Source organism: Trypanosoma theileri (genome assembly GCF_002087225.1).
Source record: "Trypanosoma theileri isolate Edinburgh chromosome Unknown TM35_Tth_1_V1, whole genome shotgun sequence".
Classification (NCBI taxonomy): domain Eukaryota; phylum Euglenozoa; class Kinetoplastea; order Trypanosomatida; family Trypanosomatidae; genus Trypanosoma; species Trypanosoma theileri.
This window is the reverse complement of record NW_021639843.1, coordinates 715,915-741,243: the sequence shown is the minus strand read 5'-3', so window position 1 is coordinate 741,243 and position 25,329 is coordinate 715,915. Positions and strand designations below refer to the sequence as shown.

Here is a 25,329-nt window from a genome sequence, read left to right as displayed (position 1 = left end):
TTGATCAGGTAATCATCCAAAAAGTTAAGGGAAAAAGGAGAAAAACACAGTCACGAGCAATTTTTCCTTTATTGTACTTTCCTATAATAGATGTTCTCGATCCCCCACCTAACCCCCAAAACAAATTGTCTTACTTCTCTTCTACAGTTTCTACATCGTCACTTTAACACACACCTCTTTCCCATTCTTTCTTCAGTTTGTCATGAGAGAAGAGACTGAGGTTCATCGTGTGCGAGACCGACAGAGTTTGATGTGTTGTCGCCAACACATGCCCCTTTTGCATTTCCTTGAAAAATACGACCACCACCGGGATGCCTTCATATACACAACATTGTTCATAATCCCGAAAAGGGTGAGGTGGTGTCACAGTACAAGAGGGGAAGGACAGAAGAAAATCCTCCAAGCCCCAGTAAAATTGGGATAGTTATTTTCACACGTACAACACATCAACAAATCCTTATTATTACCACATCGAGACTATTTTGCATACCACAGAGGCCCGCGAAGATGCTTCCCAACGTGAGTGGAGACAACAGGTGCGCTCTGCCGGAATACCTCTACTTTGAGGCATTTGCGTAAAGCTCCCATCGCACCTTATACTCACCATTAAGAGCAATGAGTTCCTCGTGGCTCCCGGACTCGAGAATGCGACCACTGTCGAGAAGTGTGATTTGATCACAATGGCGAATAGTTGTCAGACGGTGGGCAATGCTGATAATAGTAACATGGTGTTCCTTCTGGTATTCGTTGATACCCTGCTGCACCCGCGCCTCTGTCACGTTGTCAAGTGCACTGGTGGCTTCATCCAACAGGATTAACTGAGCGTTGCGAAGAAAACCACGTGCAATCGCCACGCGTTGCTTCTGCCCTCCACTGAGGGCACGACCCTTGTAGCCCACATCAGTCTTGTACCCCTCCGGCCATCCCATGATTTCATCGTGTATGGACGCCAAGCGGGCGGCCCTCTCCACCTCCTCATCCGTAGCATCCGGAGAGCAATAACGGATGTTGTCCTGTACGGTTCCACTGAAGAGGTCTGGCTCCTGCAACACAATGCTGATATTCTTCCGCCACGTCGTGATGTCTAGGGTGCGGATATCCTTGCCGTTTACAGTGATAGCGCCGCTTCGGCTGTCGTAGAAACGTGCCAACATCTGAATGATAGTAGACTTCCCGCAGCCCGTCTGCCCCATGAGGCCGTTAGAGGTGCCGTCCCGGAAGTTGAGGTCTACGGAGGCGAGCACAAGCTGCTTCGGACGAGCGGGGTAAATGAACTTAACCTTGCGGAAAACAATATCACATCCATTCCCCATATCCTTGTCCCCCTCGACTCGTACGTCGATGTCCGGAACGCGGTCAATCACGCTGAACACACGCTTCGCTGACTCCTGAGCATGTGCCATCTTCGATGCGAAGCCGCCGGCCTCACCCGCACCCATAGCACCCATCAGAACTGCCATTGCAGCAATCACAACCTTCTCGAACGTTGCCTCACCTGCTTCTATAAGTTTGCCACCGTACCAAAAGCATAATGCGAAAGCACCGTAGAAGACGAACTGACTGATGCCTACAGCCAGGCCAATCAAAGCGGATAACTTAGTCTCCTTTGGTACCGTGTGATTCACGATGTCAAGGTACAGAGCGATGCGGCCATCCTTCAGGTTGAAGGAGGTGACGGTGCGCACATTAGAGAGAGCCTCAGTGACGAGGGCGTCGGATTTGTCTCCCTTCTTTTGCGTATACCCCATGGCTATTAATTGCTGAACCGCATTACCTACAGCCACAACAGGAAGGCACGCCAAGGCCACAAACGCCAATTTCCACTGGTAGATGAATCCGATTACAAGACCCACTGCAATTGTAAAGAACGTCTGCACTTTGAGTCCAATTGATGGGCCGAGAAGCTGGTGAACGGCCTCGCAGTCACCAGAGAGCATCCCTGAAAGCGTTCCAGCATCACGGCCAGGGATATCGAAGAAACTCATGTCCTGCCGCAGTATCTGACGGAACAGCATAACGCGTAGCTGTGTCGTCAGACGTTCGCCTGCAAACCCATAGAACGACTGCAACGCCCAGCCGATAAAAGTTCCAGCAGCCATTACAAGGAATAAAGGGGCGTAGAGGTTTGTGCCACTTCGCAAGGCGCCTACATCATGGTCGACGCCATACTCTCCAAGAACCCCGAGGATCTTCCCAAAAAGAATACCGTTGGCAGGGGCCGACGCTCCTGTCAAGGCGGAGCCCACAATACCCAGGGCGACGTAGAACAAATGCTCCTTTGCAAGTCTCATGAGACGACTCAAGGGTACCTTTGTGCGCTTCACCTCCCACTCTGCCAGTTCCTCATAGGGCACCTTCTGACGTTCAGTCCGCGGTACCTCCTCATCCAGCTTTGCCAGTTCCTCATCATCAAGGTATGTGGAGACGCCGCCGTCGAGGACTTCCTCGGCTGGCTTTTTTTTTGTCGTCGAGGAAACGACCGACGCCACGCCCTGAGTCATGGCCATCACGGCGAACTTGCCGTTCAACTTCATTAGCTCATCGAATGATCCAGACTCCGCAATCTCACTACCCTTTACACCATCGTAGGTGAAGTAGTAGATACGGTCTACGTTCCGGATTGTAGCCAGGCGGTGCGCAACGATGACTACTGTCATGTCTCCATGATCCATAAGACTATCAAGAGCTGCCTGGACCTCCACTTCCGACTTCCTATCAAGGGCACTAGTGGCCTCATCAAGAAGCAAAATGGCGGGACGCCTCACAATTGCCCGCGCAATCGCAAGGCGCTGCTTCTGGCCACCACTTAACTGCGATCCGACAGCCCCAACAGGCGTGTCGTACTTGTCTGGAAGACCCATGATGGTATCGTGGATGTTCGCCTTCTTGCACGCCTCAATCACCTCCTCCTCCGTCGCGTCTTCCTTTCCAATACGGACGTTTTCCATCATCGTGCCAGCGAAGAGGTTCGGTTCCTGTGACACAATACCAATCTGGTCACGCCACTGCTTTAGCGACAGTTTACGCATGTCAACACCGTCCACAAGCACTTCACCATCGACGGGGTCGTAGAACCGCTGAAGGAGTGAAATGATGGACGACTTCCCGCACCCCGAAGCCCCAGAGAACGCCACCTTCTGCCCCTGCTTGATCTCGAAAGAAAGGTCTGTGAAGAGCGTCATGCTTCGGCGCGTTGGATACGTGAACTTGACGTGTCGGAACTCGATGGATTTCTGAAGCCCCTGCACAGGCTCTCCATCGGCGTCCACGTCGATTTCCGGCGTGCGGTTAATAGTTTCAAAGAGGTGATGTGCTGCTGCGCGCGACTCCGAGAATGCGGAAAGTGAGGGCGACACAAACCCGATACCAAAGCTGCCGAGCAGAACCGATAGGAAACATGACACAATATCACCCACATTGCGCCGGCCCCACTCCACAAGGTAGGATGCGAAGAAAAAGGCGATCGTGTAAGTGATGAACATGGTAGCCATGGTGGCACCGGCAGCAAGCGAGGTGGTCAGTTCTTTCTTGATGCCAGCTTTCTGCGCGCTCAGTACGGCGGCGTGAAAACGCTCAACCTCATACTCCTCCCTACCGAACGTCTGCACCGTCCGCACATTCTCCATGACCTCAGTGGCAAGCGACCCAGCCGCTGCGAAGTGCTCACGAGATGCGTTCGACATCTTCGCCATGATGTTTCCCATGATACTTCCCATAAGTGCGATTAGCGGCATCAATCCAAGCATAACCAGTGTAAGTTCCCAAGAAAACACGAAGCCAAACACAAAACCCAGTATGCCCATTGACATGTTCACGATACCCAGGCCCAGCTTGTCGTTGATGCCGTTCTGTAAGACAAGTGTATCTCCTGTCATTCGGGCCGTTAGAAAGCCAGGGCTGTGCGCATCATGCCATCCGATATCCTGTCGAAGGACAGATGCAAAGTATTTTGTGCGAATAGTGGCGACCTGACGCGTTGCGGCAATCATCCAGCAAGCCACATAGAGTGCTGTACCTACAAGAACACCCAATCCAACATACAGCATGATCAGTGCACTTTTTGCCGTCGATTCCTCCGGGTTACTCTGCGAAAGAAGGTCGTTCATCATCCGTCCAAAAATAAAAGAAAAAGCAGGCGCCGCTCCACCAACCGCAATTGCCATCACAATTCCCACAATCATCAGCACCACATCCCTCCGCGTCGCGTACTGGAACACCCCAAGGACGGACACCATATTTGTACCAGGTCCGCCATGCGCACCTCCCTCAACAGGAGCAGTTGAACTTTCTGCATGTAACGCAGGAGGAAGGGAATTTTGCCCCAACTCCCCTGCCTTTTCCTTGGAATCATTGGGGAAACATAATGGATTTTGGTTCTTCGTGTTACCAGTGTCCGTCTCAGATATATCAGAACTCATTTACACTGTTTGCAATGGCAATTACAATCCTGATACTAAGAAAGAAGCGTGTGTTTGTTCCAGGAAGTGTTAGCTTTATCTTGAGTAGTACATAAGGAGAATAAAAGAAGGAAATAATGAAACAGATGGTAACGAAGAAAGACAGAACGAGAAAACCAGACAACTGCCAAAAATGGAAAGGTTACTCAGTATCAGTAATAATTTAAATGCAGTACCGCTCTCAATTTTTTTTTTTTTTTTTAGCCTAAACCCGTATCCTCTACAAATGAAATTAAAGGAAAATATGCCTAATTCGTACAAAAGAAAAATGAAGAAATATTTGTCAAGCCCCAATCATTAAAATTTTTTTTCTAAATATTGGTGATACAAGAAATCTCGTTTGGCACACATGATGATTTTCTTGAAACACGTCCGTGAAAATAAAAATAAAAATAATTTTTTTTTCTTTTTTACCTTAACGGTCTGCGATTTATTGGAGCAAGGGTCTACATAACAGAAGGTTTTTCTCTTCTTTACTCCAGAATATATATAGATATATATATATGTAGGTAAATATGACAGTATTTACAATATATTAAGGAGAACGAGGGGTACAAAAATAATTTTTTTTTTTACAATATATTAAGAACAACGAGGGAAACAAAAATAAGGCACCAACCAGTTACAACAAGGGCAAATCCGGCGCCATACTTATAGTCGTGTTTGAATGGTGTATAGACACATCCACCCACCTTGGCGTTGTACATGTTTGCCATCAGTCCCCAGACAATGCAGACAGTTGCAATTGCAAGAACCATCAGAATACAAGCAATCCACCTTAGGCACCCACAGCAACAACATGTCACCAGTCCAACGAGGGCTGCAATCAGTAGCACGCCAATGGAGATGATGGCAAACCCCTCCGCTGCCTTGAAGCGATCAACGAGCGTGCTGCAGCCCGGGAAGAGTTCGGCTGGGCGGAGATCGTACTTGGTACTGTAACACTTCTGTTTTTGTCCCCAGAGGGTCAGACATGGTGTGTTACCAACAAGGTCTTCCGTCCTTGAACGGAACTGGTCAATTGGCGTTCCGACCAGCACGAACAGAAAGGCAATAAGCCCAATAATACCGTAGAGAATAGCACCAATCTTAGACATTGCTTTCTATAAAGTAAATAATAAAAAAAAAAAGTTGAAAAGAAGAAAATATCATCACTTCAGTTGAAGGGATAAATTACCCCTTGCACTAGCAGAGGGTGTGATAATGGAGAAATACCGGCAAAATACCTAATCAGAATATCGTTTCAGTCTCTTTCTTCTCAGAACCGTCATTCCCGGAGGGGATGGGATGGGAGGGGAGGGGGGAGGTGGTTTTTTTTTTTTTTTTTTTTTTTGATACATTGACAAGACTGCTTGCCACGTATCCATATTTTTTTTTTCTTTTTTTTTTCTTTCTTTTTACTATTGCCAACATCGAGCTGCTGTATGAAACACTTTTTGGTGGAACATCCAGACATCTGTTATAGGGTTGTACATCACAATGTCACGCAATGCTTCATTGCGAAGGCTAGAGTAATCACATCCCTCACGCTGCCCTGTTTCGAATGGAAACTGCGCAAGGTTTATGACAGCCTCTCTAAGTGAAGGATCTTTTGCCCATGCTGCTTGTAATTGTCTCATGGCTTTGACAAGCTTTTGGTTGGTATATGCAGTGGCAGATGTACGACCGTGCTGAACTGCAGCGAATAATTCATCAAGGTCATTGCTATTTGTACCCACAATTTCGATGAAATTAGTTAGTTCTAGTGGATCAATGGTATGTTGAGTATATCTGAATGCTTCTGATACTGAAAAGTTTGGTATCAGGTGAAAATCTAGGCGTGGTAACGCTGTCATAGCTATTGTGAGAGATTCAATCGGTACTTCAATGACAACATGACAAAGTCTACGATCGCAGGCAAGTGCTACAACTTCATTATAAACGCGCATAAGTGAACTACCCTCACGTAATTTTAAGACTAAAAGAGGTGTTACACCATGCATAGCTTTTTTTGCACGTTCTGAGGCATCTCCAATGAAGTCTAACAAGTCACCACAAGCATCAATATTTTGCACACCTAAAGATTTTACAATAGAACGAAGGGGATCCTCATTAGCACGAATGTCTACAAACACAGCCGCCATTTTTTCTTTTCGAATGGCTGAACGTATTAGAATACTCTTACCAGAACCAAAGAAACCAGCAAAGACAATTACACGTGGATGAGATAGGTCCTGTTCTCTTAATGTTTGACGTACACGTTGTTCTTCAGTTTCTCGTGGCACATATCCCTTAATATGATGTCGTCCACCTTGAAGTGAGAGTGTATTTGCTGCAAGTGCTAATTGATAGGAGCGTTGTTGCTTTTTGTAATTCTTAAAGTTCCAACCAAAGACAGACATAACACCTAATACTGCAACACAGGCACTAAAAACACCACTATATTTAATGAGAACATACCTAATTTCTTTCTCCTTTGTGCGTTCTTTTATTTGTTCACGTTTTTGTCTATGTTGATCACGTTCCCATTCAGATTTTTCAAGAACACTCATACGCACAGATTTGTTGAGATGTGAGAGACAGTGAACATCTGCACTCTCCAGTAGATATAACTTGTCTGCTCGCCATCCACGATGAAAGAGAATACATGAAGTACTCTCTTGGTCAGATCGTCGATCTACTCCAGCAGATTTTACCCATTCTAATACTTCCTGAAATTTTTCATTTGAAATAAATTTTGAGCGACCCTCAGAAAGAGTAATCATCTCACGTGGAACAGCAAGATCAAAACGGTCATTGTCTAATAAAACAGCAAAAGTTCCATTCCCATTTACTTTTGCTACTAATCCTCCAATTATTGTACCAAGGCTAGATGAAGGTGAAGGACGAGAGGTATTTGGAAAGCTATCGGCAGCTGTTGGAGTTGTTGTCGTCGTCGTCGTTGCCGTTGTTGTTGTTGTTTCTGAAGGTTTCTTTACACTACCATTCACTGGTGTGACGGAACGATTGGCTGCGCTATCTACGCTCGTTCTTTCTATAACAGCTGCCCCTACACCTTGTGCTTGTGAAGGAACTCCTTCAGATTGCCTACCAGTTTCGGGAGAAATGGGAAAATCCCGACCATATGTAACGTACACCCGTGATCCTACTTCAATAACGGGTGAAAGAGCAATTTCTTTAAAGAAAACAGCATATACAGATTCTGATATTTGTGCAGTTATATGACCAATAGCAATAGGTTTATCTGTACTTGCAGTTTCTGAATTATCAAAGTAAGCAGCAACACTAAGACCCTGCAGACTCATTTGCGCCGTAGCATCTTGTGTGTTTACAATTGTTGCTGTTCCTATCGATGTCGGTATTGAATTTGTTGCATTTGTTGTAGAAGCTACTGAAGAAATTGCTTGACTGGCAGTTTTTCCAGCAGCTGCCGAGCCAATTGGCATCATGAATCGCACGCATTGCCGCATTACCTCTATAGGTCAGTCAGTCCTATTAATTCTTTGGGTGATTTATTCAATCACCACACTGTATACTAGTAAGGGGAGAAATGCGACACCAGTGAGAAAGGAAATGTGCCAGATACACCCAGTAATCTCCACCCTGAGCTATCTAACTCACGTTCCTTTCTGTTTCTTCCTCTTCACACTTACCCTCCGTATCTCCCAAGAGGCAAGAACTGAAAAGAAAGAAACCCCTCCTCTCAAGTTTGCAATACCATAAAGTAGATCAAGCAAAAGAATAAGAGGAAACAAAAGGAGAAAAGAGAAAAGAGAGAGAGCCAATTCTATACAGATACTAAGGAGAGAAGGAGGAGTGAGGAGTGAGGAGTGAGAAGGGAGGAGAAGCAAACAAATAAAAGAAGAAGCAGAGCCTCATAAAGTGCTTTACAATATTCTTTTTCTCCTTTACAAAAGATACGCATATTTTTTTTTTTTCTTTTCCTTTTTTTTTTTTCTGTCCTTGTTTTTCTCCCTTTCTCTAAAACTGTCTCTCTCCTGGAAAGAAAACACCCGTTTCTTTACCCTCCTCTAAGTAGACACGTCTTTCAAAAGCCTTCACAGAATACCAATTTTGCTGCGCCGCTACATTAGATTTACGTCACGACGACGTCGTTTGGGAGGACGATGATTAACATTCTTATCACCTTGACGAGGATAATGTGGGCGTTGATGTTGATGTTGATGTTGGTACATCTCCCTTCTGTTTCCTGTCGTACTTGTTACTAATTGGCGTACCTGAGGTCTTGAAGTTACATCAAGACGAAGCATTCGTTCCCTCTCTTTCGTCCATGATAGAGCAACGCCACGGGCTCCTGAAGCCAGTCCTTCTGCAATCATTTTCAAATGAAGCCTTTCTTTTTCTTCTTTTTCTTTTTCATTTTCCACCTCTTCTTGACGTTGTTGCTCTGTTTGAATAAGACATTTCTTTTTGCAAATTGAACACAGATGAGCCATTGTTTGTGCTACCCGCAACGCCGAAAGGGCCGACTGCCGTCGTGCCTCCAAAGATTGTTTAAACTGTTCCTGATCTTCTTCAGCTACTACTTCAGTGTTTGTTTTACCGTTAGACTTCTGTTGCCGCTGCTCATGAAGAAGAGGAATGGCTGACTGGATCTTTAGTACCGCATTATCCATAACAGGGAGAAGTATCTCCGAAACACGGATAATATCCTGTAGTAGAGATCGCATTCCCTCATCTGATGCAGGTACACAAGGTAAAGAGCGCAAAAGAATATGGAACACACATTCCACAAGAGGTAGAGGAGCATCCAATGCAGCATCTGCAGAGTCAATAATTAATAAAGAAGCCGCTAAACTCCTTATTTCAGGAGTATTCACACTGTCAGGTGTTACAGATGCGAAATCGGTGAGTTGAACAATAGAACGAAGTACAGATAATGGCAGAACTGATTCTTCTAAGTTTATTGTTAAATGAGAATGTTGTTGTTGCTCCCCTTGATGTGAATAAACGAGGTTAACTACTTCGGTGGCCCTCATCAAAAGAAAAGCTAAAGAGAGTCGAGTTTTGATGATGCTACGATGCGCCGCATCCACATCTTCCAATGCCCGAAGATCTGCCTGGAAGGCGTTAAGGTCATCCATACTTTTCAATCGTTCCCGTGAAATTAGTGAATCACAACAATGTTTACACTTTGCCGCACCATAACCTGGAAAGTATTCCTTAAGTTTTTTTTCAACTTCTGCTGCACAAGAGGCCTGTGATGAAGCGGATTGGCTACAAAGCCAATCCTCAAATTCTTTTTTCAACTCTTCATTTGCAGATGGATTTGATAAAAGAGCTGTACATGTTGTTACTGATTGTGGAAGTTTGGCTATTAACTGCTGCACGATGGAGGCGGCATATTCCTGTGGAAGAGTGAGAAGTGCAGTGAGTGCCACACGTCTTTCCTGTGGATTAGGACGCTCTGTTGATTCATCCTGTGCGTCTTCTACACCGCATGACTCTGTGTTGGATGTGGACGATGGTGACACCACTGACCAATGTACCAGGAGTTCACAGAGTGCCTCACCATATTCCTTCTGCTGCGCTGTCGGCACATCGACAAGCATGGCTGGTAGTGTTTTCAAGACGAATGCGCGGTGTAGCCAAGGGACCTTGTGGCTCTCCAGCACTCCACGCAGTGCGTGTAAAATATCGTTCCATCTCTCTGGGAGATGCGGGGCGGCGGTGGCGAGGGCCTTCACAAGCGGCCGAAGTCCGTCGGCGAGTGGCGTGGGGTCGGCGAGGGCGGCGGTGAGGCGCGTGACGGCCTCGTGAAGCACCGGGGGGACCTCCTCGTCGGGGCGGTACTCATTCACCAGCTGAACACAGGCCTGGATATCCATATATATATATATATATATATATATAAATATAAATATATATATGGAGTGGGAGGAACTTCTTATATATATACATATATACACAATGTGAAAGTGGGAAAAAGAAAGAAAGGGAGAGAAAGAGAAAAAGAGAGTGTGTGTGTATGTGTATGTTTGTAGGAATAGTAGTATGTGTGGTTTATTTCAGATTGTACCCTGAGTGAGAAAACATGGCAAAATCGTGTTTGTTTACGTTGCAACCCAGTGGTATCAGGGTTCAAAAAAATATTATGCTGCGTGATAGTTAATACTTCAATCAACAACACTATTTTTCACATTCTTTTTTTTCTTTTTTTTTGCCTCCTGACGCTTCACATTATCGTTTCCTTTTTTTTTTTTTATTTGCCCCATTGGTCTTCTGTGAAGGGTGGAGGGTACAATTTTAATTACTCCTAGTAATACTCTTACCAAAGTTACTGTTGTTGTCGTCTCCTCACTGTGTTTTTCCTTTTTTTTTTTCTTTTTCATTCCTCNAAAAAAAAAAAAAAAAGCTGCTTCCTTTTTGCATTTTTGCATTACGTGCATTTCCAAGTTATTATATATATATATATAATATATGTGAATTTGTATTCCACACGTCATTTTAATTTTGAAAACAAAACAAAAACAAACAACGTGAAACCCTTCAACAAGCGTTTCTTGCCATTGCCATGAGAAAATGACTTGAAAACACCATTATAATTAGATAAAAATTCAGCTGGTGGACACCATCAAAACGGGTTTTCTCCACAAGCGTCATATAAAATTTAAAGGGTTTTACGGAATACAGACACACACTATTCCTCAACGTACGGGATAGGTCAATAGATACAGAAATAAAAAAAAAAAAGAAAAAGGAAAAAAAAAGAGCATATTCTTTCAACCCCGGAAAAGTCATATTATTGGGAATAAACTATTTTTCTTTTTCCTTATTTTTTATTTTTATTTTTGTCCTCTTTCCTTCTTCCTTCCGCGTACGTGCTTACCTGGGTCAGCTAATACAGATAATAGAACGATCCTTCACCTCCCACAGATCTGGTCGCTGTTTCATAATCTGCAGGGCTCCTCCCGAGACATCACGCACTTCAATGGAGACACCAGCCGCCTCAAACGCCCGGCGTAGAAGTGATGCCGCAATGAGAGAACGATATCCAGCAGCACAGTAGACAATAATTCTTTTAATACCCGCCGTCAATGACGGCCTGCAGAACTGCCTCAAAAATGCTTGACCCAGTTGAGGCGAGGGTCCATGGAATTCAACACTTTGAACTTCACATTTATTTATGTTGTGATCGCTTGATTGTATTTTTAAGCCATCTAGCGCGGTCATCTGACATAAGTCTGCCAAAGGAATGTGAACACTGTATTTATGTGAACCATTCTTAAATTCATAAGCTGTGCGACAATCAAGTACCACAGTGCCCTCCACAGGTTCAATGCATTGAAGATCTTGATACTTGTCAACTCGTGACAAGGCAGATGTTGTGGTACCAATAACCCATACAAGTTGCCGTGGTAAATAACGGGATGTAATAGACAATGGAAGATCTGTCACTATACTGCAGTAATGTGAATGAATTTCTGTACTACAAGCAGATTGTACCACTTCAGAGGAAGGTTGAAGTTCCTTTGCGACAAAAGCTTCAACAATCGCACCTGGAGATATTAACGCTAACCGTTGCTGAATAAGTGGAAGTTCTTGTTTGTTTGCACATATCACAACAACACTCTGGAAAGGGAGTAAAATACATTGGAGCCAAAGTTCTGCTTTTTTAACACCATAAGCATCAGCAGGAAATTTCATAGGAACGTTTACAGACCCCTTCAAATGCAACCTTTCATGCTCTAAAGTGTCCCTAATATCCAAAACAATGGGTGAACTACCACTACTGCTACTAGTCTTAATATTATTATTATTATTATTATTCCTATCATCATCATTAGTAGTAGTAGTAGTAGTAGATTTAGTAGTTATATCGACAGTTAAAGACTCCATAGGATCTAATGACTGAGACGCAAGAAACTTTGCTCCACTTCCACCGAATGCAGATGGATATGAAAGCATATTCCATTTTCGTACATGTGAAAAGAGTACAGGTTTAGGAAGTGATGGACGCCCATTTACATGTTTAATGTATGCATTGACATCCAATATATTATCCAATACTGTTCGGGAATGTTTCATTCTTTTCAAATCTCCCAGATGAGCTGCCCAGTAAAGATCTAACTGATGTGTCACATTATTATATCCACCATGAGAGGGAAATAGAATAACATGATCTAATGACTGTCGTCTACCACTACTAATCTCCTCTGGAACTTCAAAATATCTTTCCCAGAGACGTTGTTTAAGAAATCGTTGTGCTACTGCTGCTGCATCATTTGTAGTTAAACCATTTGGTGACAAAAATCCTGGAAAATCATTAAAGAAATCATTTCTCGGGAGAGCATCTACGCTTATTACAGTACCTGTAAAGAGTGCTAATAATACAGAATCCAAATGTAATTCAACTATCATACACTCTGGTGAAAAAGACGGAAGAGGAATTGCTCTTAAATGTAAACGTGGACTAAGAGTTAATGTTGGCCATTCATTTAAAGAATCTTCATTTTCTTGTGTCCATGGAGTACCACTTAAGAGTACAGCATCTGGATATGCTTTTAACAGAGCATTGTGTCCCACTGAAATATCTACAAAGCAATGTGTGAGAATAACACCAATTAGTCGAAGATTAAAGAGAGAAAGATCAGCTTCATATATTGAAATATCTAGTTGTGGATCAATCACAACTGCTGTTCGTTCCTTGATATCTGCTATAAGAAAGGATGCTGTACGTGTTGCCTCATGTATATAATGGCGAAGCAGAAAAGGGACGTTATCGGGTGATGGATCGGATTGAATATTATGCAGAAGGGCTAATGGAAGGAAATGATAGGCCATGAAGAACTCCAGTTTCTCAAGAGCTGACTTTCCATTTTTCTCATGTAGACGATGTACAATGGGTATTCGTTTTTCCGCTACAACCGCAGCACGTGGGGCAGTAATAAGTGGTTCTAATCTTACTTTCTTCATACTTCTCTCCTTCTCAATTTTACTGCCATCATCTTCTTCTGTTTCTTTTCCCAAGACACCGTTGCTATTGTCCTTCTCATCTGTGTGCACAAACAGTCTTGACTCCTCTACTGCTGGAACCATCAGTGTGGCCATAAATCGCATGATGAGGGCGTAGCGATTGTGAAATTGTCGCAGGCGGCGGGTGATCGCCTCGCAGGCGGAATCGTCGAGAGAACCCGCGACTTCCAACAAAACGGGTTTAAAACACGCGAGGGACCGCGGCTTCTGCACGTGGACTGACGCATCCCCGCCCGTCATCCCAGCATGCAGCCTACAATAAAGAGAAAGAAAGAAAAAAAAAAAAAGAGAGAGAGAGAGAGAGAAAAAAAAAAATGGGGTGGAACCCAGGAAACTTAATAAAGCATGTGAGTGATGGGTGTAGAAATAATAATAAAAACATACACATACACACACACACACACAAAGAAAGAAAGAAAAATAAAAATAGAAAAATAACTATGTCAACTTTAAAAGCAAGTTTCCTGTAACACTGGGCTAGTCAATCTACCAAATGATATAAATATATATATTTGTATGTATGAATGTATGAGAGAGGTAGAGAAAGAGTGAGAGAATAGCAGAAAATAAAGAAGAAGGTAATGAACATCACTTCAATATACCATCATGAAATTTCTTTTCGTTATTTGTTCGTTCGAATATCCCTCTAGTTATTATTACTCTTGTCAGTACTGTCTCTCTCTCTCTCTCTCTCTTTTTTTTTTTTTGAATGTTTTTCACTTTTTTTTTTTTTTTTGAATTCCATCTAAGTATGATAATTGCTCTATCATTTCCCTCAAATGCCATCGAATCCGCGGGTGGTCATTTGTGTTTTCGGTGTACACGACTCATCAACATCAATCCGTGCACGCCTAAGAACACCACCACCACTGGTACTATTATTATTATTATTATTATTATTATTATTATTATTATTATTATTATTATTACCAGTAGTATTTTGTTTTCCCCCTTCTATTCTTTGGCGTGCCATCTCAACTAATCGCGATGAGACTACAAGGGCTGCATGCATAAATCGCATATTCAAGAGTACCTCCTTCTTATTTTCCCGCTGTTCCTTTTCCTCTTCTTCTCCTTCTTCATCTTCTTCCTTATCATGATCACTGCTGTTCATCTCATTTCCCACTACCGCCGCCCACTTCGCCACCAGCTGTGGGGCCTGTAGTGGAAGTTGAAAGAAACAAAGCACATCATATGCTGTTGGTCGTGCAGTGGGTTCTTTGTTCATAAGAGCAGCGACGAGATTAATCAACGGCTTTGAGTAACCACGGCGTTCAAGCATCTCAACTGGTGGACTTGACCGTAATTCTAGAAAAGGTGCACCATGATGTGGAAGCGGTTCTCCAGACATAAGTTCAAAAAGTGATATACCAAAGGAAAACATATCACCTGCTTTAAGGTATTGTTTTTGGTTTAGCATATCAGAACAGAGATAGCGACAATCTCCTTCTTCTACACTTACAATACTCAGTTGTGTTGGTACACTCAAGACAGCCATATCCGTCACATAGTTTGATCTTTGACTGCTTGATGTAAAATTTCGTTGAGGTCTTCCATCTTCATTTAAAACAACACTACAACCAAAATCTGAAAGTTTGTAGCTTCCATTTTCGTCTATAAGCACATTATCAGGTTTAAAATCTACATGTGCAATATTGATACTATGTAGTCCATTCAATGCGAGTGCCATATGAGCAAGAAAAACATAAATCTCACGTTCATCCCATCGTTCACCTCTACGTCGCCGAAGTTCTGCCAAATCAGCGACAGAACCACCTTTACAGTATTCCAGTTGTAAATACATTTGTGGTGTACGTCCTTCTTCCCATGCTTCCATTAACTGCACAACATGAGGTAATCCACGAACAAGATTTAATATAAATCTTTCCCGTACAAATCGTTGCCGCTGTTCTTGATTAGTTAATGGAGGAGAGACTTTTACCGCCACCAAATTTCCTGTACTCGTTTCCTCATAGAGTGTAACCTTCCCAAAAGAACCACATCCAAGTTCTTTAACTTCACGATACTCTGTTAAAATACGTCGATTAAAGAAATTGGAGTACTCTGTATCTGCCTGTGAGTACTCCAGTCTCTCTGGTGAAGGATGAATAAAGGAATTGCTCTGCCCACGTCGCGGCATCCAATCCGCCTGTGGAGATTGAGGCTGCGATGGAAACAACGCAGAGGGCGAAGTGGCTGACGGTGGCCCCATAAGGCGATTTCCCCCCACACGACGTGACTGTTCCACACCGCGGTCCTGTGAAGGCAACAAAATAGAACTTCTGCTGTCATCCAGTTGCAGTGCACTGAACTGTGAGAGCTCAGTGGATGGTCGCTTTCTAGAGGCCACACTTTTGCGAGGATCTTTCTTACCACTCCAGGTGTGGCGGTGATGGTTGCTGATATGTGTAAATTGCATTTCATTACGGGCCTCATGTACGGTTCTTCGTTGCTTGGCTGGGGTTTCTGGTACTCTCTGCGGTGTCCATGCGGAGTGTTGTTGGTTTTGTTGTGCTGGGAGAGGTGTGCTGCCACCATCCCTGTTGGGAATACCGTTGCTGTCCTCTAATGGAGAGAAGGATGGGGCAAGAGTTCCCATTTTTTTCTTTTCTTTTCTTTTTTTGTTTTGTTTTGAAGTCTACAGATAAGATGGAAATTTCCTTGGTAACACCTTCTACTTTTTTATGTGAGTTGATGTCTAGAGAAAACTAAAGGAAAAAAAAAAAAGAAACAAAAGAAACAACAACAGTTTAAAGGAAAAATGAAAAAAAAAAAAGAAAGATATACAAGTAAATATCAGAATCATTGTAGTTTGAAACTCTAAAGAAGAAATGAGTTCATATCTCTTTCTTTCCGTATACTTTTGAAGTAGTGTAATATTGTATATATGTACCTTTCAAAGAGCTGGTATTAGCTGGTTTATCTGTGATGACTTCGTCCAACCCCCTTCAGATGTCTCGTGAAAGAAAAAAACAATTTCTTTTTTTTTTGTCTTTTTTTTTTGTCTTTTCGCCTACTTCTCATCATCCTCTTTTCTCACAATCTTTTCATTTCTCCGTCACTACAAAACACAAACAGACAACTGATGTACACGTAATTTGCAACAACGAAGAAGTACTAGTCAAGACTTCTCTGCCGCTGATATTTCCTCCAAGCATTCTTCCATCTGGAGCATGCGGGAAATTATAGTAATAATAATAATAAAAAAAAAAAAACAACGTTACAAAGGGCCAATGTGAAACTCATTTCATATACACAAACTTTTTCTCCCTTTTATTATTCATTCCACCCACTTCTCTCTTCTCTCCATATCCTTCTTTCATTTTTCCTCATAGAGAGAGAGAGAGAGAGATCCATGACAATAAAGCAGAACATACAGACACATCCACTCACCCCACTCCACTCCATATATTTTTTTTTTATACAGCTCTTCTAATGTTTCAGTTCCTTTCTTGCTTGCTGTGTCATCATCTCCATTCGTGCCTTTTCATACATGTCACGTTGATGTTGTTCATAAAGTTGACTGAATTGTGCGAATCCATTCTTAGCGAAGGCGGCATACAAGAGTGCGAACTCCTCTACACACGTCTGTTCCTCTGCATTGAGGTGAAAGTCACTCTCTGCTGTGCTCGACGGGGTAACACACTTGTGAAAGGCACGGTGTACAATCCTCTGGCGCGCACTGTGGTGTGCACGGTACTGTTCGCCCTTCACAGTGTCGCTGACGAGTCCTGCCGATGACCCTTGACCCATTCTTTCTCACTTTCTTTCTATATGGGTATTATACAACTATCGAATTTCTTTTTTTTTTCTTTTTTCTTCCTCTTTATGTGCCTGTCCGCCTGTTATTAATTAATTAATTATTTTTTTTTTCTTTAATGTGTTTCCTCCCCCTTATTCCCTTCTTTTTTTTTTTTTAGTTTTGTTCGCGTTATCGTTTTGTTATATTTACACAAAGAAAGAAAGAGAGACGTGAGAAAACAAAAATACATATAGAAAGTGAAAATGAGAAAAAGAATATGACACATATATTTTGAAAGAAGAAGGAAAAGGAAAAAAAAATGAGCAAACTCGAATGTATGGAAGCTGCAATGTGAAATAGCAGCACAAATTCACCACTAGACTATGGTGGTTTTCTTGATTTCCACAACATCATCAGCATCACAGAGACATACGAAAGTGTGAGATCATTTCATTTTCACTTTCACAAACAACAAACCCACACCTCCTCTTTCTTTCTCTTGCTTCCCTCTGATCACATTTTCTGTTTTCTTTTGATTCTTTTTTTTTTGTTTATTGCGTTAACCGGCCATACGTTCCATCTCTAGCAGTGCCTCATGCACTGATGTGGTATCGGAGGAATCGCAAGAGTGAATAGAAACAGTTGACCCTATTGGCAGACGAAGATACTCAGCGACGGTCGTTGTGGTAAACGTTACCTCCGCCCCACAGGAGCATGGTCGGCGTGCACACGCACAAGTTTGCCGTGAAGCAGCAGCAGCTGCTGCTCTGTTATTATTAGAAGTAGCAGAAGTGGTACCCATCCCAGAGTGCAGGGTATAGCACGTGGACCCACCAGAGAAGAAACTAAAAACTGTATTATTGTTAATACGCAACGTGACAGACGGTAATGTAGATGTGTTAACACCACGCATGCCAGCATGATTTTTTGCAGCAACACCTCTATTACGAATACTAATTATACACACAGTAACATGATAAATCCCATCCTGTAAAATCTCAATTATAGATGGAGATTGTGGACGCCATACGAAGGGAAATCTTGCTACATCGCAGAATATTTCTTCTTCTTGTCGAAGTATATGCTCTGGTGGCGCTGCGTCAACAGTTAACCATTCCCCTGTTAATGTATTGCGCACATTTAACGAACTCCAAGGAATAGGAACATCTGGTGATAGCATGGCGGCTGTGATATGACCTCCACGCCATTGCCATCGCGCCACACTGCAATCCACCCGTAGACGCGATGCAGAATGTACTTTTTTTATACCATTCTTCTTATATGGAGTTGTTACTGAACGTTGTCCCTCCAGATGTTGTTGTATAGGAGGCGGGGATAATGGTGATGATGATGACTGAGGCAGTGGGGCCATGGCATGAGAACGCATCATCTGTTTCCACTGATTTCGCAGCAACTTCACCTCCCGCACCATTTCCTTTAACATGACCCCATCACTCTTCCTGATGCCGACACTACCACCACCATCATCATTCTCTTCTTCCTCCTCCTTCTCTCTCTTGTTCTTCATCTTTGTGGCCTGCACACTTGCAGGAGAGGAAGAAGAAAGAGGTGGAGGTGATGGTGGTAGTGTCTGTTGTGTGGCGACGGCGTGTAGACTAGCAGTGAGTCCGTCCATCTCCTGCTGCATCTCTGCCAGCGCTGGGAGGAGGACGGTGGTGTGGAGCTGCTGGGTCTCACGCCTGTGGGCCTCGAGGGCGTCTTGGAGGCGATCGACGGCGTCGCGGTCGTGGCGGTAGCGGCGCTCCTTCAGCCGCGCGTCTTCGGCGACGAGGGCGACGGCGTGGCGGGTGTCGCTGACGGCGGCGTCGAGTTCGGCGACTCTCGCGGCGGCGGCGGCGGCGGCCCGGAGGAGAAGTCCGGCGGCGGACGTTACGACCGGCTGGACATTCCGCCACGAGCGGCCGGCCGCGAGATCCTGCAGGGCCGCCTTGCACTCCTCCCGCAGCCGCACCGACTCATCCATGCTGTTTATCGCATTCGTGTGGTGGATATAATTGTCGTTGTTGTTGTTGTTGTTGTTGTTGTGGGTCTTGTTGTTGTCATGGGGGTTGGGGTGGGTGGGGGGAGTTGTCATGATGTTTGTGCAATCCAGACCACCGTCACACACAGAGTGAGCCGTGAGTGTTGAGCGTCCGTACAGCAGAGGGAGGCGGAGGGGAAGGGGGAGAGGATCTATGTAGATTATGCTCTTTAATAAGAAAGAAGAAAGAGAGAGAGATGGGTTGTAGGGTAGGTGTATGTATGGAAAGTGAAATAACAAGAAATTTAACAGTGTGTTGTTCTGCAGTGTTGAGAAGGGGTATGCGGTATTGTAAAAGAGAGTGAGTGTGGAACTTGCAAGGCATCGCCTTCATCTTCATTTCCCTACAATAATAATAACAATAATAATAGTAATAATGGTCACGCATACTTTTTCTTTGCCTACAGTTTCAAGGTCTCACACATCTCCTTTCCACACGGCGAAGAAGTAACAAAAAAAAAAAAAGAATTGACGACAAGAGAGCAAAGAAGAAAACAAAATAGCTTTTTTTTAAAAAAGAAGAAAATGAATGAATGAATGAAAGAAAGAAAAAAAAAAGTAACCACTGATCTCAAAAACACAACAACAAGAACAACAACAACTTGTTCACTTGACTACACGCCTCCTTTTTATCCCTCCTATTATTACCATCATCATCACTATTACCCCCTAAATCATCATGTTGTTCCGTCATCCTATTTGTAGATGTCTTTTCTTTTCCATTTATTTATTCATTCACTCACTCACTCATACATTCCTTCTAATATATGTATGTATTCTCTATCTCACTTTCTTTTTTTCTCTTCTTTTTTTCTTTTTTCTTCATATATACGTACACGCCCATAATCACGACACTACAACTTGAAGGACCGTGCGATGGCTTCCGTGATGTGTGCCTGGTCGAGTTCCTCTGTCCACTCGGTGCACGTCTCGTCCAGCACGCGACGCAACTTCTGTTCAGCCCGTCGCTCCTGCACAAAGTGAATCACCGGCAGTTTGTTGTACACAAACGATGGCACCATGAGGTCCGTCCACACCATCGGCATCCAGAAGAAGAAGGCGTAGTACCACACAAATGTCCATGAGGCCAAATACCATGTGCTCATTGGCTCCAAGTGACGGCGTGCGACACTTACGGCGTTGTTCACATTACCACTGTTATTGTTTGTGGGCCTCGCCAAGCTGCCAGCACGTGCGCCAAGTCGTCGGAACATTCCTCCTGGAGTTTGTTGATGTTATTATGTTATTATAATTAAATATATAAATATATACTATATGTCTTTTCCCCTATGGCTTCTTTTTTTTTTTTTCTTTTCTCCTTGTCACCTTGCACTAAAACTCTTTTCCTCCCTAGCTAATCTTTAAAAAACAAAAAAAAAAAAAAAACAGGAGCCAGAAAAGAAAAGAAATCAATCCTTGACGACATACAAACTACTACTCCCCGTATTCTCAAACCTTGTATTTCTATTTCCTTGGACATGTAAGAAATCTTACACCTTGATCAGTATTTTCTTTCTACAGCACTTTTTTCTCTTTCTTTTCAGTTATTTCTATTCCTCCCGCTGTAATCCACCGTTTGTTGTGAGCACTTCGCATGAGTCTGCCGTGAAGGGCCGTACTGCATCGCGGAGAAAACACACCACATCACTCAACTCCACTTCTTGCCGCTCCACACGGGCACGCAACTCACGCAGATGCGACTCCATCACCGCACTTCGCGCAACTAGTTCTCGCAGCATTGCCGTGTTGTTGCTGCTGCTGCTGTTTTTATTCTCATGTGCATCCCCTATACGCCGTCGTGATCGTCCACGTCTTCTACCACTACCACTACCACTTCTTACTCCTACTGTTGGTGCTGTTGGTAGTGGTAGTGGTGGTGGTACGACGCGGCAACCTCGAGTGGCAGAAGGAGTCTCTCTCTTGCCATGATGATTAACTGCACGGCTCCCAGAGCGTTTTCTGCACTCTATTTTTCCTCCCATTGCAGAAACACAACGAGTAGGAGTCTCAATCGGAGTTCGACCACAAGTGTTACAACTGCGTGTCACTCCACGGATTCCCTCACAGGAGACTCTTCGACCACGTCGTTCATGTAATGAATAAGGAGATGATTTTCTATTATGTCTTCTATGATGTAGTAGTTCATATTCTTCTGTCCCTTCTGATGTATATACCTCCCCCTTCTCTTGTTGAGTATAAATATGATGCATCTGGGGTAATGTAGAACAATGACGCTTCTGATAGGTGAGCTCACTCGTAGCACACTCCTCACCAGACACAACTAAGGAGGGCATTAAAGTCTTCTGAGACAGACTCGTGCCCTCGTTAACGTGTTCACTGCGTACTGGAGAAACAGCAGAAGCCGTGGCATCAACAACACCAGTCGATTGTGTTGTTGTTGGTATTGTTGTTGTTGTTGGTATTGTTACTGTCACACCCGGATGTGATGGAATAGGACTTCCCCCGAGAGATGTCTCTCTTGTGGACATCGTCCCACCACTGCAACGTTGTGCTGTGTCGTCCGATACACGTGTTCCTCCTCCTCCTCCTCCAACCAACGCTCCTAGCGAAGAAAACCTACTTTGCAGAAACTCTGTCAAAGAATGGGGACGTGTTGAGGTTGTATCTTCAGCAGAATTCGACTGAAATGGCGGACTGCCACTACTCTCACTCCGCATACCCCGCATTATCCCCTCTTCTTCTTTTGTTCGCAGGGTTTGTCGAGATGATGTCTCCGCAGCAGAGGATGAACTCATGCCACACAACTCACTTGAAATAGCAGGACGATAATAAGAGGGAAGATCAGATGTTGCTGCAGCGCCACCGTCACCAAGGCCTCCTGGTGTGAATTGTCCATTTGAGACGGACGGAGTGCACCCAGCACAGTTTTTCATCAATACTATGTTTTGACAACCTTGTTTGTTGTTGTTACTGTTGTTGCTGTTGCCAATACAACATGTGTTCGAAGTTAATACCATCTCTGGGCTCATTTGCACATCCTGTAACTGCTGTCGTAAGGACTCAATCAAGATATCACGTTCCACAAGACGCTGCGTAAGCTCATGTTGTGCAACTATCCAGTTATTTCTTTCGTCTTCACATCGTGCGGACACCGCAGTGCTGTATGCATCCAAACGTTGAATTTCCGATAAAAGTTTTCTCGCAAGATTCCTGTAGGCTTCTTTTATCTCCTGCCGGCTTGGTGCTGATAACACAGTACTGTTCCCTGATGAAGTTTCTGTTGGGGCATTCGGTGACAAGGTCGAACCATCTGTCAACACACCAGGTCTCACCGAGGGGTCTTGCAGTAAATCCCCTTCTCTATCTTGCATAAGAGTTCTTCTAATAGTAGTAGTACTAGCAGCTGCAACAGCAGAAGCAGCACTAGGAGCAGTAGGACGATGAACAGAAGCACCCGCGCCGTTTGAACGTGTCATTTGTGGAGAAACTGCACCACTCGTGGTTTCAGTGCACGGCAACGCTGTTGTGTTACCGCTAGGGGGTGCTGCTGATATATCATCTTCCGCCATGCGGTCGCCAAAAGGCGACAACACGGCCCCCCGCACCACACGCAATCCAGTGTCATCATCATCATCATCATCCGCTGTTACAGAGATTGCGGAGATGTTGACATCTGACGCGAACACCGCATCACCGCTCGCACCAACACGCGGGCCCCATTTCTTCCGTATTTGCGATGCACTACTGTTGTTACTATTGTTATTGTTACTGTTGCTGCTGCTGCTGGCATCTTGCCTGTGCGTGAGTCGGCGGATAGTCCCTATCAGGGACTCAATGTCGTCCCGCAGCGACATAGAGAGCAAGAGAATTATACAGACAACGCCAACAAACGCTAAAGAGAGACAACAAACGTCAGGCCAAATGAAAAGAAGAAATAAATACATAAAAGAAACGTATAAAAACAACCAGGATGTAGAGGCACAGAGTAAAGAAAAGAATGACTAACCATCTTTTTCATTTCTTACTACTAAAACATCTCAAAAAAAAAAAAAAACGCTCCCTACTCATTCCCCCACTACTGCTACTGCTGCTGTTTTTACTATTAGCAGGACTACAACCTCTTCTCTGGTTCTATAATAATAATAATAATAATAATAATAATAATAATAATAATAATAATAAGGGAAAGTACAATCAAATAAAAATACCAACAACAAAAAATAATAATACTGATTCAGGCCCCACATTAAAATATAAAACACATATCGACACAAACCAAGGAGAAAAAAAACAGTTTCCAAGAGAAAATAAAGTAAAAATGAAAAAAATCCCACGCTACAGTGATTATGCATACACGTACAAACAGTAAAAACCCGTCAGGTCCAAAACTATATATATATATATATATATATATATATATATACGTACGCCACCTGCACAAAACCCTACATTAGAAGAATAGTATATACCTTGCGTTTTCCCCAAAAGAAGGATGAGAAATAATAAAATAAAAAAAGACCTTCCCCCGGCCTACGGAAATGCCACATTGGACCTTTCTCTAACAGCAACCGTACGGATGATTCCAAGATAAGCCCTCGTTATCCAAAACCATTAATACTGGCGAAGAGGAAGAACTGAAATGTCCTTTTCATCTGCCCCTCCCCATGCTCGCCATCACAAGCATTACCACCCCTTTATCAAATCTACATTTTTGGTGTCTTGCTCACTCACACAGCGCCTGCCACCAAACTGGGGGAAGTCAGCAATTTCTCCAGAGCGGAAACAGGGTATTGCTGGCTAACAGTTGCACGAATCTCCCGGATCCGAAGTCCTGCACTTTCCCTTGCGGCATGAAGCATGCGCAATTCAGTTCGCAGTTGCATTCCCAATCGGGCGCGTCCTGTGAATACCCCCTCGCTTAGGACATATGCCCGAGACTCAAAACATGCCCACATCTCATTGTAGGCTGGGTTTAGTTTGGCTGGTGTAGAATAAAAACGGACCGAAGGCAGACCAAAAGACATCCTCTTGTAGTGTTTGGAAGGGATCCCAAAGCCTCATTAAAGGTGTGAATGGTTTCCCCGTGGCAAACCATGCATTCTCCCGCTCCTTTCTTTCCTGTTGAGACCCTATACTACACGAATATCCCACCCACATGTCCCCAGGAGGATCTTCTTCTGGACTCCCATTTTAGCCTTTTTGCCACATCAATTTATTCTACTCCCCCACGGTATTGGCTGTGTTTCGACCTTCACTGACAGATGTGGGGTGCAAGGGTGTCATTTCCATGGTCCTGTGCCGTTGTACGGTTCTGCAGGACACTTTGTTGGTGGTTTTCTGTTTTCAGAATTTCATGTCTCTTATTTTCACGCTGTATCAGCAATTCACAAGCCTTTCGAGTTCAAATTATGTTTCCACTTGCAGTTCTGTTGCATTTTCATTCCATTTGCCCCTTGCATCTCCTGAAATGATACATTTGTGTTCTGCTCTGCTAGGAAACTCACCTCCTTTAAATTACGCTGATGGTGGTTGTGCAATATCAATTCTTGCCCTTCGGGGGCCGTCCATTCAGCATCAAAGCTGAACACACTTCTTCAAAGACACACACACACTCACGGATACGTACAGAAAGAGATAGAGAAAACCCGGTGTTCCATGGCATGGTAAATTCGACTATTAAGTAACGCAATGCAGCCCAATTCCTAACCTTACCCCTGCTCTCTGCTTCATTCGCACAATCACTGTATAATTTTCAAACAAAAGAATTTCACCACCATGATGGGTTCGATGCGGAGTGGTCACAAGGGGGAACTCGAGATAGAAAGCTGTGGGACCATGATGCTGCACAAACTTTGCCAAGATGCATGCACTAAGCGTTCATTCCACCTTCCTGTAAGTATGCTGTATCGACAGCATGTATCTAATTCACTATTAATTTAGTTTCAAAACTTCCACTTCAAAATGACTCATACCAAGACAAATGCAAAGAAAGAAAAGGTTATGTAACTTTCATCACAAAGAAACCTAAAGTGTGACCATTCCTTTCCCAAGCTCTCATAAAAATCATCATCAAAATAGTCTCCGGCCCAGAAAAGCACATATACCCCCATAGAGATATATATACAACAATCAATATAAATAAATAGAGTGCA

General features: G+C 43.7%; 10 protein-coding genes across 10 annotated transcripts; all 10 read right to left on the bottom strand.

Moving 5' to 3' along the window:
- Window positions 1–557: 557 nt before the first annotated feature.
- On the bottom strand, window positions 558–4,418 carry TM35_000013850 (putative p-glycoprotein; the record flags this gene model as incomplete). The annotated part of the gene is made up of 1 exon (XM_029021066.1): window positions 558–4,418. One exon carries the CDS (start codon window positions 4,416–4,418, stop codon window positions 558–560), a length of 3,861 nt encoding a protein of 1,286 aa, XP_028887574.1.
- A 611-nt stretch (window positions 4,419–5,029) lies between these two features.
- On the bottom strand, window positions 5,030–5,554 carry TM35_000013840 (amastin; the record flags this gene model as incomplete). Its single annotated transcript, XM_029021065.1, has 1 exon — window positions 5,030–5,554. The coding sequence occupies one exon, from the start codon at window positions 5,552–5,554 to the stop codon at window positions 5,030–5,032; it is 525 nt and encodes a 174-aa protein (XP_028887573.1).
- A 303-nt stretch (window positions 5,555–5,857) lies between these two features.
- TM35_000013830 (tuzin) lies at window positions 5,858–7,906 on the bottom strand (the record flags this gene model as incomplete). Its single annotated transcript, XM_029021064.1, has 1 exon — window positions 5,858–7,906. The coding sequence occupies one exon, from the start codon at window positions 7,904–7,906 to the stop codon at window positions 5,858–5,860; it is 2,049 nt and encodes a 682-aa protein (XP_028887572.1).
- Window positions 7,907–8,521: 615 nt separating this feature from the next.
- TM35_000013820 (uncharacterized protein) lies at window positions 8,522–10,285 on the bottom strand (the record flags this gene model as incomplete). The annotated part of the gene is made up of 1 exon (XM_029021063.1): window positions 8,522–10,285. One exon carries the CDS (start codon window positions 10,283–10,285, stop codon window positions 8,522–8,524), a length of 1,764 nt encoding a protein of 587 aa, XP_028887571.1.
- Window positions 10,286–11,291: 1,006 nt separating this feature from the next.
- On the bottom strand, window positions 11,292–13,673 carry TM35_000013810 (beta-lactamase domain-containing protein; the record flags this gene model as incomplete). The annotated part of the gene is made up of 1 exon (XM_029021062.1): window positions 11,292–13,673. The coding sequence occupies one exon, from the start codon at window positions 13,671–13,673 to the stop codon at window positions 11,292–11,294; it is 2,382 nt and encodes a 793-aa protein (XP_028887570.1).
- A 535-nt stretch (window positions 13,674–14,208) lies between these two features.
- On the bottom strand, window positions 14,209–16,032 carry TM35_000013800 (serine/threonine protein kinase; the record flags this gene model as incomplete). The annotated part of the gene is made up of 1 exon (XM_029021061.1): window positions 14,209–16,032. The coding sequence occupies one exon, from the start codon at window positions 16,030–16,032 to the stop codon at window positions 14,209–14,211; it is 1,824 nt and encodes a 607-aa protein (XP_028887569.1).
- Window positions 16,033–16,865: 833 nt separating this feature from the next.
- On the bottom strand, window positions 16,866–17,186 carry TM35_000013790 (uncharacterized protein; the record flags this gene model as incomplete). Its single annotated transcript, XM_029021060.1, has 1 exon — window positions 16,866–17,186. The coding sequence occupies one exon, from the start codon at window positions 17,184–17,186 to the stop codon at window positions 16,866–16,868; it is 321 nt and encodes a 106-aa protein (XP_028887568.1).
- A 548-nt stretch (window positions 17,187–17,734) lies between these two features.
- TM35_000013780 (uncharacterized protein) lies at window positions 17,735–19,159 on the bottom strand (the record flags this gene model as incomplete). The annotated part of the gene is made up of 1 exon (XM_029021059.1): window positions 17,735–19,159. The coding sequence occupies one exon, from the start codon at window positions 19,157–19,159 to the stop codon at window positions 17,735–17,737; it is 1,425 nt and encodes a 474-aa protein (XP_028887567.1).
- A 911-nt stretch (window positions 19,160–20,070) lies between these two features.
- On the bottom strand, window positions 20,071–20,430 carry TM35_000013770 (uncharacterized protein; the record flags this gene model as incomplete). The annotated part of the gene is made up of 1 exon (XM_029021058.1): window positions 20,071–20,430. One exon carries the CDS (start codon window positions 20,428–20,430, stop codon window positions 20,071–20,073), a length of 360 nt encoding a protein of 119 aa, XP_028887566.1.
- Window positions 20,431–20,766: 336 nt separating this feature from the next.
- TM35_000013760 (uncharacterized protein) lies at window positions 20,767–23,031 on the bottom strand (the record flags this gene model as incomplete). Its single annotated transcript, XM_029021057.1, has 1 exon — window positions 20,767–23,031. The coding sequence occupies one exon, from the start codon at window positions 23,029–23,031 to the stop codon at window positions 20,767–20,769; it is 2,265 nt and encodes a 754-aa protein (XP_028887565.1).
- Window positions 23,032–25,329: the final 2,298 nt, after the last annotated feature.